At 29.2% G+C, this 12,159-nt stretch overlaps 2 protein-coding genes across 7 annotated transcripts; both read right to left on the reverse strand.

Annotated features, from left to right (window-relative positions):
* Window positions 1-1,926: 1,926 nt before the first annotated feature.
* Window positions 1,927-7,944, reverse strand: LOC100745536 (casein kinase II subunit alpha). Of its 4 annotated transcripts, none has more exons than XM_012385847.2 (8): window positions 7,743-7,944; window positions 6,469-6,700; window positions 6,223-6,334; window positions 5,930-6,142; window positions 5,067-5,261; window positions 4,634-4,985; window positions 4,436-4,513; window positions 1,927-3,009 (listed from the first exon to the last, which is right to left on the reverse strand). In XM_012385847.2, the coding sequence occupies exons 2-8, from the start codon at window positions 6,561-6,563 to the stop codon at window positions 2,657-2,659; spliced, it is 1,398 nt and encodes a 465-aa protein (XP_012241270.1). In that variant the 5' UTR covers window positions 6,564-6,700; window positions 7,743-7,944; the 3' UTR covers window positions 1,927-2,656. The 4 variants fall into 4 exon arrangements, with proteins under 4 accessions (XP_012241270.1, XP_003489699.1, XP_033176741.1 ...); XM_003489651.4 differs by having other exon boundaries at window positions 6,469-6,622; window positions 7,743-7,942; XM_012385848.3 differs by having other exon boundaries at window positions 2,927-3,009; window positions 4,420-4,513.
* Window positions 7,945-8,606: 662 nt separating this feature from the next.
* LOC100749563 (PMS1 protein homolog 1) lies at window positions 8,607-12,086 on the reverse strand. Of its 3 annotated transcripts, none has more exons than XM_033320809.1 (12): window positions 11,713-12,086; window positions 11,490-11,610; window positions 11,242-11,406; window positions 11,020-11,174; window positions 10,711-10,827; window positions 10,494-10,640; window positions 9,961-10,421; window positions 9,633-9,891; window positions 9,450-9,567; window positions 9,064-9,376; window positions 8,854-8,998; window positions 8,607-8,763 (listed from the first exon to the last, which is right to left on the reverse strand). In XM_033320809.1, exons 1-12 carry the CDS (start codon window positions 11,848-11,850, stop codon window positions 8,653-8,655), a joined length of 2,250 nt encoding a protein of 749 aa, XP_033176700.1. In that variant the 5' UTR covers window positions 11,851-12,086; the 3' UTR covers window positions 8,607-8,652. The 3 variants fall into 3 exon arrangements, with proteins under 3 accessions (XP_033176700.1, XP_012241269.1, XP_033176701.1); XM_012385846.3 differs by having other exon boundaries at window positions 10,900-11,174; window positions 11,713-11,850; XM_033320810.1 differs by having other exon boundaries at window positions 10,900-11,174; window positions 11,490-11,632; window positions 11,713-11,842.
* Window positions 12,087-12,159: the final 73 nt, after the last annotated feature.

The following is a 12,159-nucleotide window of genomic DNA, read 5'->3' on the forward strand; positions in this document are numbered from 1 at the left end:
TGCTTCTTTTTTCAATTAATTCTATACAGCATTGTTTAGTATTACAGCGTTTCGTATCGTAAATTATACATATTGTTGTTACACTGCATATATGCACAAATGTTTTGTACCTGCATAAAGGAAAATTTTGAAACTTTTCGTTATTATTTATTTAGCCATTGTATCACTAATTTTAAGAGTAAATATTAGAAAAACATTAGAAACATGTGATCACGTAATACAGGATGGATAATTTTTTATTTTCATGCTTTTATGATCGATGACAAGTTTAAATCAAAGTAGATCCGTGCATTTTGGCTAATTTTATTGTCATACCTCAACCGCATTAGAATAATTCATTTTCCAATAGCCCGCGTTTGAAAAAAAATTTAGAACCGAAGAGAGAAACAGAAAACGAAGAAGTATGTAAACAATTTCACTTTATCGCTTTGGCATTATTATGAATGAATATAAAATTCGAATGTACATTTAGTATATATTGAAATATTAGGTGCACTTTCTTCTACCAGGATATAGCCGTTCTTAGACAAAATAGGAAAAAGAAATTTTTAAACTGGCCTATAATATATGATAATGATAGAACGGCTTTCCTAGTGATATTTGTTTAATAATACATTCTGTCCTCAAAATAGTGTTAAATTATGATGTTACAAGATAAAATATCAACGTTAAAATTTAGCATAATATATTAATTACATTAGTGACAATTCGTTATTTTAATTTTTTTTTTTTGTCTAAGTTAATTTGCAGATTTAAATAGTAGTTATTCAATAGTTTTTTCCTATAAAACTAAACTAGATTATCGTAAACTTAACGTATGAACAGGGAAGAATTATCAAATTTGGACAAACAATTATATTTGCGCCGTTCTTGCCATGTGAAAGTGACTTGAAATTAGATATTTGTCGCATTCGAGCAATACGACAGTTATAAGCAGAATAAATAAAATGTATTTATACTTGTACATAAAGTATTTCCTTTTTACATCTTTAACATTTATAGCGCAGTATGCATCTCATACGTCTACTCTTTCCACTTATTTTCACTTATCTGCGTTACGTATATATGTATATATATTTTTTATGCATTATTGAAAAATAAAATATACATATATATATATACATATAAAATCTTTAAATACATGATAATAAGGCAAAAACGGCGCAATGATCAGAATAAGAAGCGAACATTACTCTTTAACCGATAATATTCGAGAGCATACCTCGCTCTTCGAATTCAAATCCACACTCCGCTTGATAGGGTACGCATTTATAATATGCTACGTGTTTGTATATATATATATACATATACACACATATACACACACTTGTATATATATTTATATGTGTGTGCATGTATTATATATATATATATGCATATGTAAAATTATTTTGTATATATATATATGTGTATATATATATATATATATTGAATTGACCGTACTTTATGCATAATTTATACGTATAGGAACTGACGAATTCTTTCGAAATAATACGAAAGGACATGGTTTACAAGTGGAGTGTGCTCTATTCCTATACATTCTTTAAAAGTACGTCACTCTTCTTCTCTTTCTCCTTTTCTTCCTCTCAAAGAAAATTTTTGAAATGTACACAATAAACTGACTTACGGTCGTATATAAATAATTACATGTTCAATTTATAAACATACTGAATAAGAAACACATTGGTAATGCTGTATTCGAAATAATTCGATCGATTTAGTGGGTGTTATTGACATTAAGTTTTTGACCAGCGCGTTAAGCTCACAATGTACAGCAATACGAATGTTTCTTTTTTTCATTTATCGACGTGTGTCTTGTTCATGTACGTAGGCTTTTATTGGCGCCAAGTGTTTTAAGGTGCCTGTGAATTCTCGTTTTGATCAATGTATGAAAATTAAATTGAAAATCTTAACAGTTCTCTTTTCCTCTCTCTCTCTCTCTCTCTCTTACTTTTTCTAAATACAAACGGCGAAATGGTCATAGAAATGTGGATATCATGTTCTCAAAATTTGATCAATTAAGTCTTTACCAGTACTTTGGTAACATCTATTACTGGATATACAGGTATTCACAGAGCACAAAGAGTACTTGGCTATAACAAACATTTTATTCAACTATCATTGTATCAGATATAAACGAACATTTTTATCATCGTTAAAAGTACTAAATCGAGCGGCCTAAGGTACATGTTAAGTGTAAGCACGTATGTGCTATGTGTATGTGTGTCGTACGCGCTTGTGTGGATGCAAATACATATAGTTTTTGTTCTGCATCATTTTTGTTATAATGTCTTATGACGGACGATCTTCGAAGTGACATAACATGATCTAATCGCATCTTTATGCATTTACAAATTTCCCGTGATCGTGACATTAGCAGCAGCGTCAAAGGAAAACAACAGAAATGACAGATTAAAAAAATAGAGAAAAGCAACATACAATTATTAATGGCACATGCACACCGGCCAATATGGACAGAGCACATACTTTGATAGATTTCATTTTAATATTCTAAACTTTCTTCCGTTCCTAAATTATTTGCAATATAGTAGAATCGATAGTAGTTTTGAAACGTATCATTTGCTCCTCATTTGTGCCATTTAAGGTCTCGGTCGCACATAATGGATTGCTTCTGACACAACAAACGTAAATTCTTTTAAGTAATACCCAGGATAAAAAACAAGGAATGTCTAAAATGTAGAACTTTATACACCACGTCAACATATAATTGCCATTTACATAAAGAGTGGTCCGCCATCATACAAAATACTTTTCTTCTTCTTAATTTTGCAAGTTTGGGTGGAATGAAAGGTTTTAGTTTGTAACTAACCAAAAGTCGTAAACCATGTGTTATGGATGAAACGGATGTGATGAATACTTCATCGTTTTCTGAGTCCCATTTCCAACTTGTCCTGCCACATTTTTCAGTCGGTTTATTCCACGAACCGGTACGCTGCTCACAGTCACGCTTAGGGATGGGATTAAGCCCCTCGCGCGAAGTATCGATACCTAAATGAAAATGTTTGATTCTTCGCACGCTCCTTATAAATACGCATACTGACTAAAAAGATGCCTGTTTTGAAATGACTGAGCAATTCAAGTCCAGTTGTCGTTTAATACGGATCGACTTATTTATAGAAAACATACTACATACGTATCTGTTATTAGTTACTAATCATCGACAGATTTTGAAAATAGTGTATATCTGACACACTCTTTCTCGAAACTATCATTACGATTGCACATTTCATTTGTTATTTGCTGAACGTTCTATGTATCGATTATTCTGTTCCAATGTATTTACGGTTTTGGAGACTATTATATAAAGCTAGTCAGATCCGAATCTAAATAAATAAATTTCTATAATATTTATTGTTTGTCAAGGAGGAATCAAACATTTTCTTCCAGGTATTATTTCTAGTGCGTGCGACTTTTTCCCATCATTAATGTTGAGGGAAAAATGCATTCATCGCATAATCGGCGAGGTATCACTATAACCGATCTTCTGATGCGACAATATAAGAAAAATCAGCATTTTATACGCTTCATTCTAATCATACATTAATCGATACTAAACGACATAGACTTGAATCATTTAAATATTTCAAATCAAACATTTGTTTAGTCGCATCTTTAGTCACATTACGACCATTTGAAACGATCTTCTTATTTCAAGAAACAGAAAGAAGATAAAAAAAATCAGTAGTCAAGAATATTTGAAATTCTGAAATATAATGTACCGCGAAAAATAAAACATATATTACTTGCAAAAAAGATCGTTTTGCATTATTAACGGTCGACATTATTCTATTTCGTATGTTTTCTTTATAATATGACTATAAGTCGCATTGGTCATTCCATACACCTGAAATTTTAGATCAAAGAAGTATTACTAATGGATGTTTGTATTCTGGCCACAATGTAGTACATCTTGCTCTGGTTATTTAGATGCCTGGAATGACTTTGCGTAAAGCGTAACACAGTTGTTTACTTTAACTAATTCGCAATGGGAAAAATTTCCGTACTTAATAGCAAGGATTTGTTTCAACATAAATGTGTTTCCACGCTCAACGTTTGAACACTTTACAAGAACAGTGTTTATCATTGCGAATTAGTCAAATTCTACAGTGCCGGACGATGTCAACAATTGAATGCCAACAGAACTGCGTGTATTCGTACATTACAATACAAACACGACGTGTTCATATTCCCGGCATTCTTTCTCATTCTTTGTTTTTATAAATATCGTAAAATAGAAGTTGTGAATTCGAATCAATACAAACTTCATGGATGTTCAATTGATACGCATCATATTCGTAGATGCGAATGAATATTCACGGGATTCTCATGGTCGATTCAACAATACGTGAATGATATGGTTAAATAATTATAAATTGGAAATTGAGGTGGTGACATTACCTGGGCCGTTACTCACCTACAGGCAACGAACCTGTTATGGGAGTAGGTGACGATGATACCATGTTTAATCGACCTTGATCTTTTACTATTGGATCTAAAGTGAAAGAGAATGGAAAAATAAAAATGAAACTATCGGTTTTTCGAAGTATCACATCATTCATATTTTCTGTTAAAATTTATAGCGCAAAATTTAAATATACTTCATAATACTTACAAAAATAAGGATGTTCCATAGCTTCGCGTGCAGTAAGTCTTTCGTAATGATCATAACGCAAAAGTTTGTCAAGGAAATCAAGGCTTTCGTGCGATACCAAATGTTGATTCTCTGAATGCATAAAACGTTCCCAACGTTTACGTGAATGTCGACCTAAAATATCATTGAAACGAGGATCCAATTCAATATGGTACTTTTCAAGATATTCAAATAATTCCTCAGTCCCGAGAACTTTTGCAATTCTCACTAGTTGGTCATAATTATCGTGTCCATGAAAAAACGGTTCTTTCCTGAATATCATACTTGCAAGCATGCATCCAAGGGACCACATATCTAATGAATAATCATACATCTGCAATACAGAAGAAGAAGCCATATTATCCATAAATTACTTATAACATACAGTTAAAGATATGAGAAATTGCACACAAACCTGATAATCTACAAGTAATTCTGGACCTTTAAAATAACGCGAAGCTACTCGTACATTGTATTCTTGACCTGGATGGTAAAACTCTGCTAGACCCCAATCAATTAACCGTAACTTCCGATTTTCATGATCTATCATAACATTGTGCGGTTTGACGTCCCTATGCATTATTCCCATACTATGGCAATAATCCAATGCCTAAACAGAAAAAGGAGACAACCATTTCTTGTACATTATTAATGATTTTCTCTTTCGTTTTACATCTTATTCAACCACAGATGCAAAATGGATCAAACACTATCGACACATTACTTACTTAAATATTCATGAGTCCGAAAATTTTTAAAATTTCTGAAACTAAGGATTCTTTTTATATGCTTTGACTAATAAGAAAGAACAATTTCAGTATTTTTATAGAAAGGCACTACATCATATTTTCATTTAGTATATTCACTTTTAACCCTTTTGAGATAAGATACTTCTAAAATTATTATATTTTATTGTACTTCATGATCAGAATAAACTAATAAAAAGCATAAGAAAGAAAGAAACATAGAAAATTTATATATGCAAGTTTATAACTGTTTAAATACTTAAATTTCAAATATCATAACATTGAAAGAGTAAAGATATAGTTATAAGCAAAATAAAAATATAAAGATAAAATAAATTTCATATGAAGTATTTTTTTATCTAAAAATACTAATACTAAATAAAACAATGGTAATAGAGGGAAAAAATGAATTTGTATAAATAAAATATTTTCGAACTCTTCCTTGAACCTATGATATACACCTACATCTATCAAAATAATAATCTCGAAGATTCACATTGGACTGTTCCATTGCACTTAACAATACACGCACTTTTAATAATTCGTAGAGGTAGTATCTTATGTCGTAGTCTGTTAGCGTCTGGTATAATTGCTTGAAATCTGTGTTGTTCACATGTTCAAATATCAGTGCTGGCGTCCTTGACACCGGATCTTTGACAACAGCTTGGAGTGTAATTATGTTGGTCCCACCTTTGAGGTTTTCTAAGATTTTAATCTCCCTTTTTATTTTCTTCTTTTTTACAGGCTAGACATTAAAATCACATGAAAATTAGAGTTTTCGGCTAATTATAATTCGCTTACTAAAACATAATTTATTCATTTTACCTTTAAAATTTTTACAACACATTTTTCATTATTTGTAATATTTATGGCTTCAAATACTTCACTATATTTTCCTCTGCCTAATTTTCTTACTAGTTGATAATCATCTTGTTGTCTATATAACAAAAAATTTGTTACAATTAAATAAAATGAGGGAAATACACAAATATATATACATACAAACATAGATATGCACAAATATAGATACATTTATCTAAATACACACAGAATGTTTTATTGCACACTTACCCCCAGTCGACAACATAGGATTCATAGTCCCAGTAATCTCTGGATTTGTGTGAATTCACATCTGTGTAGACTCGCGCTCTACTGGGTAGTGCCATTTTTTCTGATATATCACTACTACTATTTATTTTGTGGATTGCTATTTTTTCACTGTTGTCTATTGAAAAATTACAAAAGCTAGTTAATTTATCTCTTCCACTCACCCAGTTATAAATGCGCGAGGACAAATATACACCTGAGTCATTAAAAAAAATCATATTAAAATTAAACATATTTTAAATTAATAAGAGAAATATAAAAAATTGATGAGTAATATATGAATGTGTAATAGTCTTTTGCTAAACACTAACTTATGTTTACATATGAACTGAATCAAATATTAAAATATTAGTGTCAATAATATAATTTATAATATCAATGATAATAGTATCTATTAAGGCAACTCAATATTGCACTTATATTCATGTATACATTGAAAAATTCATTAATACAATGCAATATTTAATCATAAATCTAAACATTCTCTTGATTCTTATATACTTTTTACTTAACTTGACACAAAACAATAAATGAGTAAATTCTAATATTTAAATACATCTATACTACATTCGATGCAAATAAATTGACAATTATGTGTATCAATTAAAAATCAATAATAGTTGCAACGTAATTAAAATAACATAGTAAAGAAAATATAAGCACCTCATTGAGTTATAATTGAAACATTTAATTTAATTTCTTGTAATATAAATTCTGCAGAATACAAATAAATTCATTTATAAACTATCTAATAGTATCTTTATTAAAAATATCTATATGATATTTAACTGAGTGTAATTACAAAAAGGAGTTATATGGTTAGAAGAATCAAAACAACTTCACTAAAAATAATTATATGATAGCAAGCAGACTAACCAAAGAAAAAACTGAATCCTGATATAAGAAACTAACAAAGTTTAAAACGTGTTCACCGATTACAACGAATGAACTGCATATTCCTTAGAAGTCTATTGATTGTGAGCTCACAGAACACTATCAATTCGTTTCTGTGATTTGAAGTTGTGATTTAGCAAAAGAGCAATTCTATATATACAAGCACAATTGGCATATAGGGAAAATTGGTATTTAAGTTAAAGATCAAAAATGTAGGTAAAAATTAATCTACTATCGCAACAGGGATTAGAACACGCACAAGCACAAGGCACGAACACACATGTACGAGATAAATCACACGCCATCGCAATCAGGAAATTAATGTTGACTTATTCTGGACTCACCTAATACATTCCGGACCCGAATCTTGATTAGTTTGACCGCAGCAGATCTCTAAATTCGTCGTGAAACCACGCAACCTGCTTAGGGAATACGTGAGGCCGCGCGAACGCGTGAAACTCAAAGATTTTTGCGGGCGGCCGGCTTCTCAAACGACCGAGGTCCAAGATGGCAGCCAACAATCCACCACAAACTTCAAATATATAGATTGAAAACTCCAACCTTCAACCGTCTCTTCAATCAAATCTTATTACTACTATTACTTAAATTATCGACTTAACCTTTAGAGATATTATTGTTCTTATATTATCGTTTACATCAATTAACTACATAGTTTTATATATACAGTATACGTGTTTGATATGTTTTATATAGGCATATAAAATTTAATATTAACTTTTCAATATTTTATACATATCATTCTCTTCACATAGTAATAAAATTCCATCCGCAATATGTACGTATTAAAATAAGATATTACTAACAAATAAATTATAAAAATATTAGTACTTATATAAACCTTTTTGTATAACAAGATTTTTATTTAATAAGGAATGTTCATTTTTATTCAAAAGAATTGTTAATTTTAATTAGAAGGGAAACTCATGTACATGTTTAGTAAAATATTTTAGTACACTTCATACATATTGACCAATCAGAATTTATGGTGATATCTTCATTATCGCGTGTCTCAACGTGTGTCTTTAATAAATTAAACGTGAAAAAGATATTAAAGATTAATATATAATGTAATATAATATAATAAATTACGCTTACACACGGCAGATGATAGTTTGTTATAATAAACTACTAGCTATATTTACGTTAAATGTTAAATAAACATAAAAATAAAAAAACATCTATATTTAAAATTTAACAGGGTTATTATTTAAATAATGTTTACAACATTTTAAGCTAAACAGTATCCTTGATTTGTGTTAATGAATGTATAGGATGTAATAAAGATAAGTCATTTTTTATTGAAAACCATTGCTGTAAAAGTTGTTCTATATTCTTAGCATTATCCTATAAGAGAAAAAATTTATGTAATAAATAACCAGATGGAATAATAATATGAATAACACTGCATATTTGATGTGCTATTGTCTAATTTACCTCATTCACATTCATATCAGTTATATGTAATTTTTTTTTAAGATTTTCAGCATCTAAAATCCAAATATGTGCAGATTTATAAACAATCCATAAATTTGTACGTAATAATCCAACAACAACAATGTCAGTATTTTCACATGGAGGACTGCAATGTTTATATTAAATGTTGAATAATAGTGTCATTAATGCATAACGATCTTCAATATTTACCTATCTAGAAAATTTTCAGTAACTTTTTTTAAATCTATATCCCAAGATACAGTAGTTCTCATGACTAAATTTTCTTTTTTCTCCATATTCATCGTTTTCATTTTTTCCAATGCTTTTAATAGTCTATTTTTATTCTTATTAATATTTACTATACATTTTTCTTTTGTTTCCACTTTGCTTTTATTGTGCTCTGATTTCTCATCGTGTGCCAGGTCTCTATAGTATCCACGTTCTTCAGGTGACAACTTTTTCCAAAGATTAGTTATTTGATAGGCAATTTGAGGTGCTGTCATATTAGAATCTTTTTCTATCACTAAAAATAAGAATACAGATCTAATATGTATATTTCGTATTTAAATTAAGTTGTGTATGTTAAATACTTTTACCTTCTGACCTGGCATATTTTGAAAATTTAAGAAAACCTGCACATAAATTTGTATGTGGATTGATATTTGGTGACTCCTTTGGTTCTATACAATTGTAAGATTCTATATCCGTACCTCCCTGTAAAAATCACTTTTGAATATATTTCATGTGATTTCATGAATTGGATTTCTTATAAATCTTACCTTCAACCCAGATACGTGTCCTTTACTCCATTCTTTTAATGTAATTGACTTTTTCATATTCAATTTATTTTCTGCATGCAAAGTGTTTGTTTCTGCATTTTTTATCTTATTTTCTTTCTCATCTGTATTTGTATTAGAAGAATCGAACAATACAAAATCCTCACCTAGATCTACTATAGGTAACTGACTGAATGTTTCAGATGATGGACTTAGTTCAAATGGTGGAGTATCTTCTGTGTTTTCTTTTGTATTACTATGACTATACAAAGTAAAAAATATATTAAAAATAATTAGATTATATTTTTTATCCTATATTATAAATACTAACACTGAATTATGAGAAATATCGTTATTGGAATGAGTCAATGCAAAATTCTGTGATTCATTTGAATCTGATTCACTTAAATCTAGAGATGGTAATTGAACATTGAAGCCATCTACTTTTTTTCCACATTTTTCAGCACTTTCGTCATTACAAATTTGCATATTTATAGAAATTTGCGGTTGTCCTTTATGTTCGAAATTATTAATCTCGGTAGAATTTAAATTATTTATTACATTTTCATCGGTATTTATATTCCTTTCAATAGGTTTATCAAAATTTCCTTCTAAGCGTAATTTTCGTTTTTTGCATGCAGGTTCCTCATTTTCAGTATTGTTAATGTTTACTTTCTGTGTATAATCTTGATAATCAGTAAATGAACTTTCGCAATTATTTTCTGGTTGCATTTCTCTTTGTATTCCATAAAAATTTTCTAGATATTTTTCTATTATATTGATAACCACGTTCTGTGCACATAATATACATCATATAAATTTTTAAAAAGGTATACAATTAACCATTTTTGCAAATATAACTACCTGATCCTTAAAAAGGAGAGAAGTTTTATTTGGTTCTAGATTAACATCTATGTTTGCTGCATTTATTAAAATATATACAAGAAATATTGGTTTTTTCCTTGATGACAATTCTTGTCCTAATGCCTCGAAAATTATTTTAATCACTACCTGGAAATAACTCTTAAATTCTTTGAAACTGCATCATCTAATTAAAAGAAAGGCTAAGTAAGATATATACCTTTTCTAATTCTTTATATTTAATTGGTCTATCATTTACAAAAATATATTGTCCTCCGGATTGTAACACTTCAGTTGCTTGTGTCATCTTTGAAGGAACCATTATTTTAATTTTAATCTAAAACATATACTTTCATATATTAAAGTATGAAATATAGTATTAAATACATAAAATTTTGTATATAATTACATCTGTATCTGTAATATCTATCCAATTCATACAGCATGTTATTTTTTTACCAAGAGTATATGTAACTGCTTCTTCAAGATTACTTATACTAGGTTTTGCAAATATTATGTTATTATTTACTTTATAATTTATTCGTACATTAAATTTGCATATTCCATAACTTTTTATTAAGGACTCCAAAGTTCTAATGTCTTGAGTAGCTTTTTTTAAATTTGTTATTATTTGCCTTCTCACTGGCATTTGTTTAAATAATTGTTTAACTTGTACAGTTGTTCCTAAACAGAGATATATAAATGTATATTTAAAAAATTTGAAGCAAAATATTTGAAGTTGTCTTGCTACCTGTAGATCTGTGGCAATGTTCTGAATTTATGATATGACCATTATGATCTATAGTATAAGATATAGCTGCTTCATCTTGTTCTGTTTTTGATATGATTGTAAGATCTGATACTGCACTCAATGCATATAAAGCCTCACCTCTGAATCCATATGTTTCTAAAGATTCTACAAATAATAGTATGATTATAAATGCAAAATCATATTATGCATTGCTATGTAAATGTTTTCTTTGTAATATAACTACATACCTAAATCGGAGAAACTAGACAATTTTGATGTGTAAGACGATAAAGCCATGTAAGGAGCATCTACTTTTGAAATACCACATCCATCGTCCTTTACTTCTATTAATGTACATCCATTATCTATCTAACATTTTTAAAAATATGAACTTTATATAAAAATTTTTAAGTTCTTTGAAGTAATTATTAAAGAACAAAATGTGCTCAGAATAAGAAAATTAATGTGTACCAAGTTAATTTCAATATTTTTAGCACCAGCATCAAACGCATTTTCTATTAATTCTTTTACAGCAGTAGATATCGAAGTTATAACTTGAGTGGTAGTTATTAGTTTCACTGTGTCTTTGTCTAAAGCTGAGATGATCATTTTGAACGTCAGATTTATCGAACATCCATTAAGGCATTAAGATTTTTTTATACATCAAATTTATATCTTGTGCATTTTGTACATCACATAATGTATCCACTCATAAATTAATGAGATCAACGCGCGAATATCTGTTTTAAAGTTTGTTTACAAATGAAATGGAAAAGATAGATCGTATACGACTTTAGAAATGAAGAACGCGATTATAACGACATTCAGTGGACCGCATTTTCAAGCGCGGGAATTTATAAATATGAAACCCATAAGTGTCATATTTTAAAAATACGTAATTGACGACGGACCTAATTT

This window comes from Bombus impatiens, unplaced genomic scaffold, assembly GCF_000188095.3.
Source record: "Bombus impatiens unplaced genomic scaffold, BIMP_2.2 scf_0361, whole genome shotgun sequence".
Taxonomy (NCBI): Eukaryota; Metazoa; Arthropoda; class Insecta; order Hymenoptera; family Apidae; genus Bombus; species Bombus impatiens.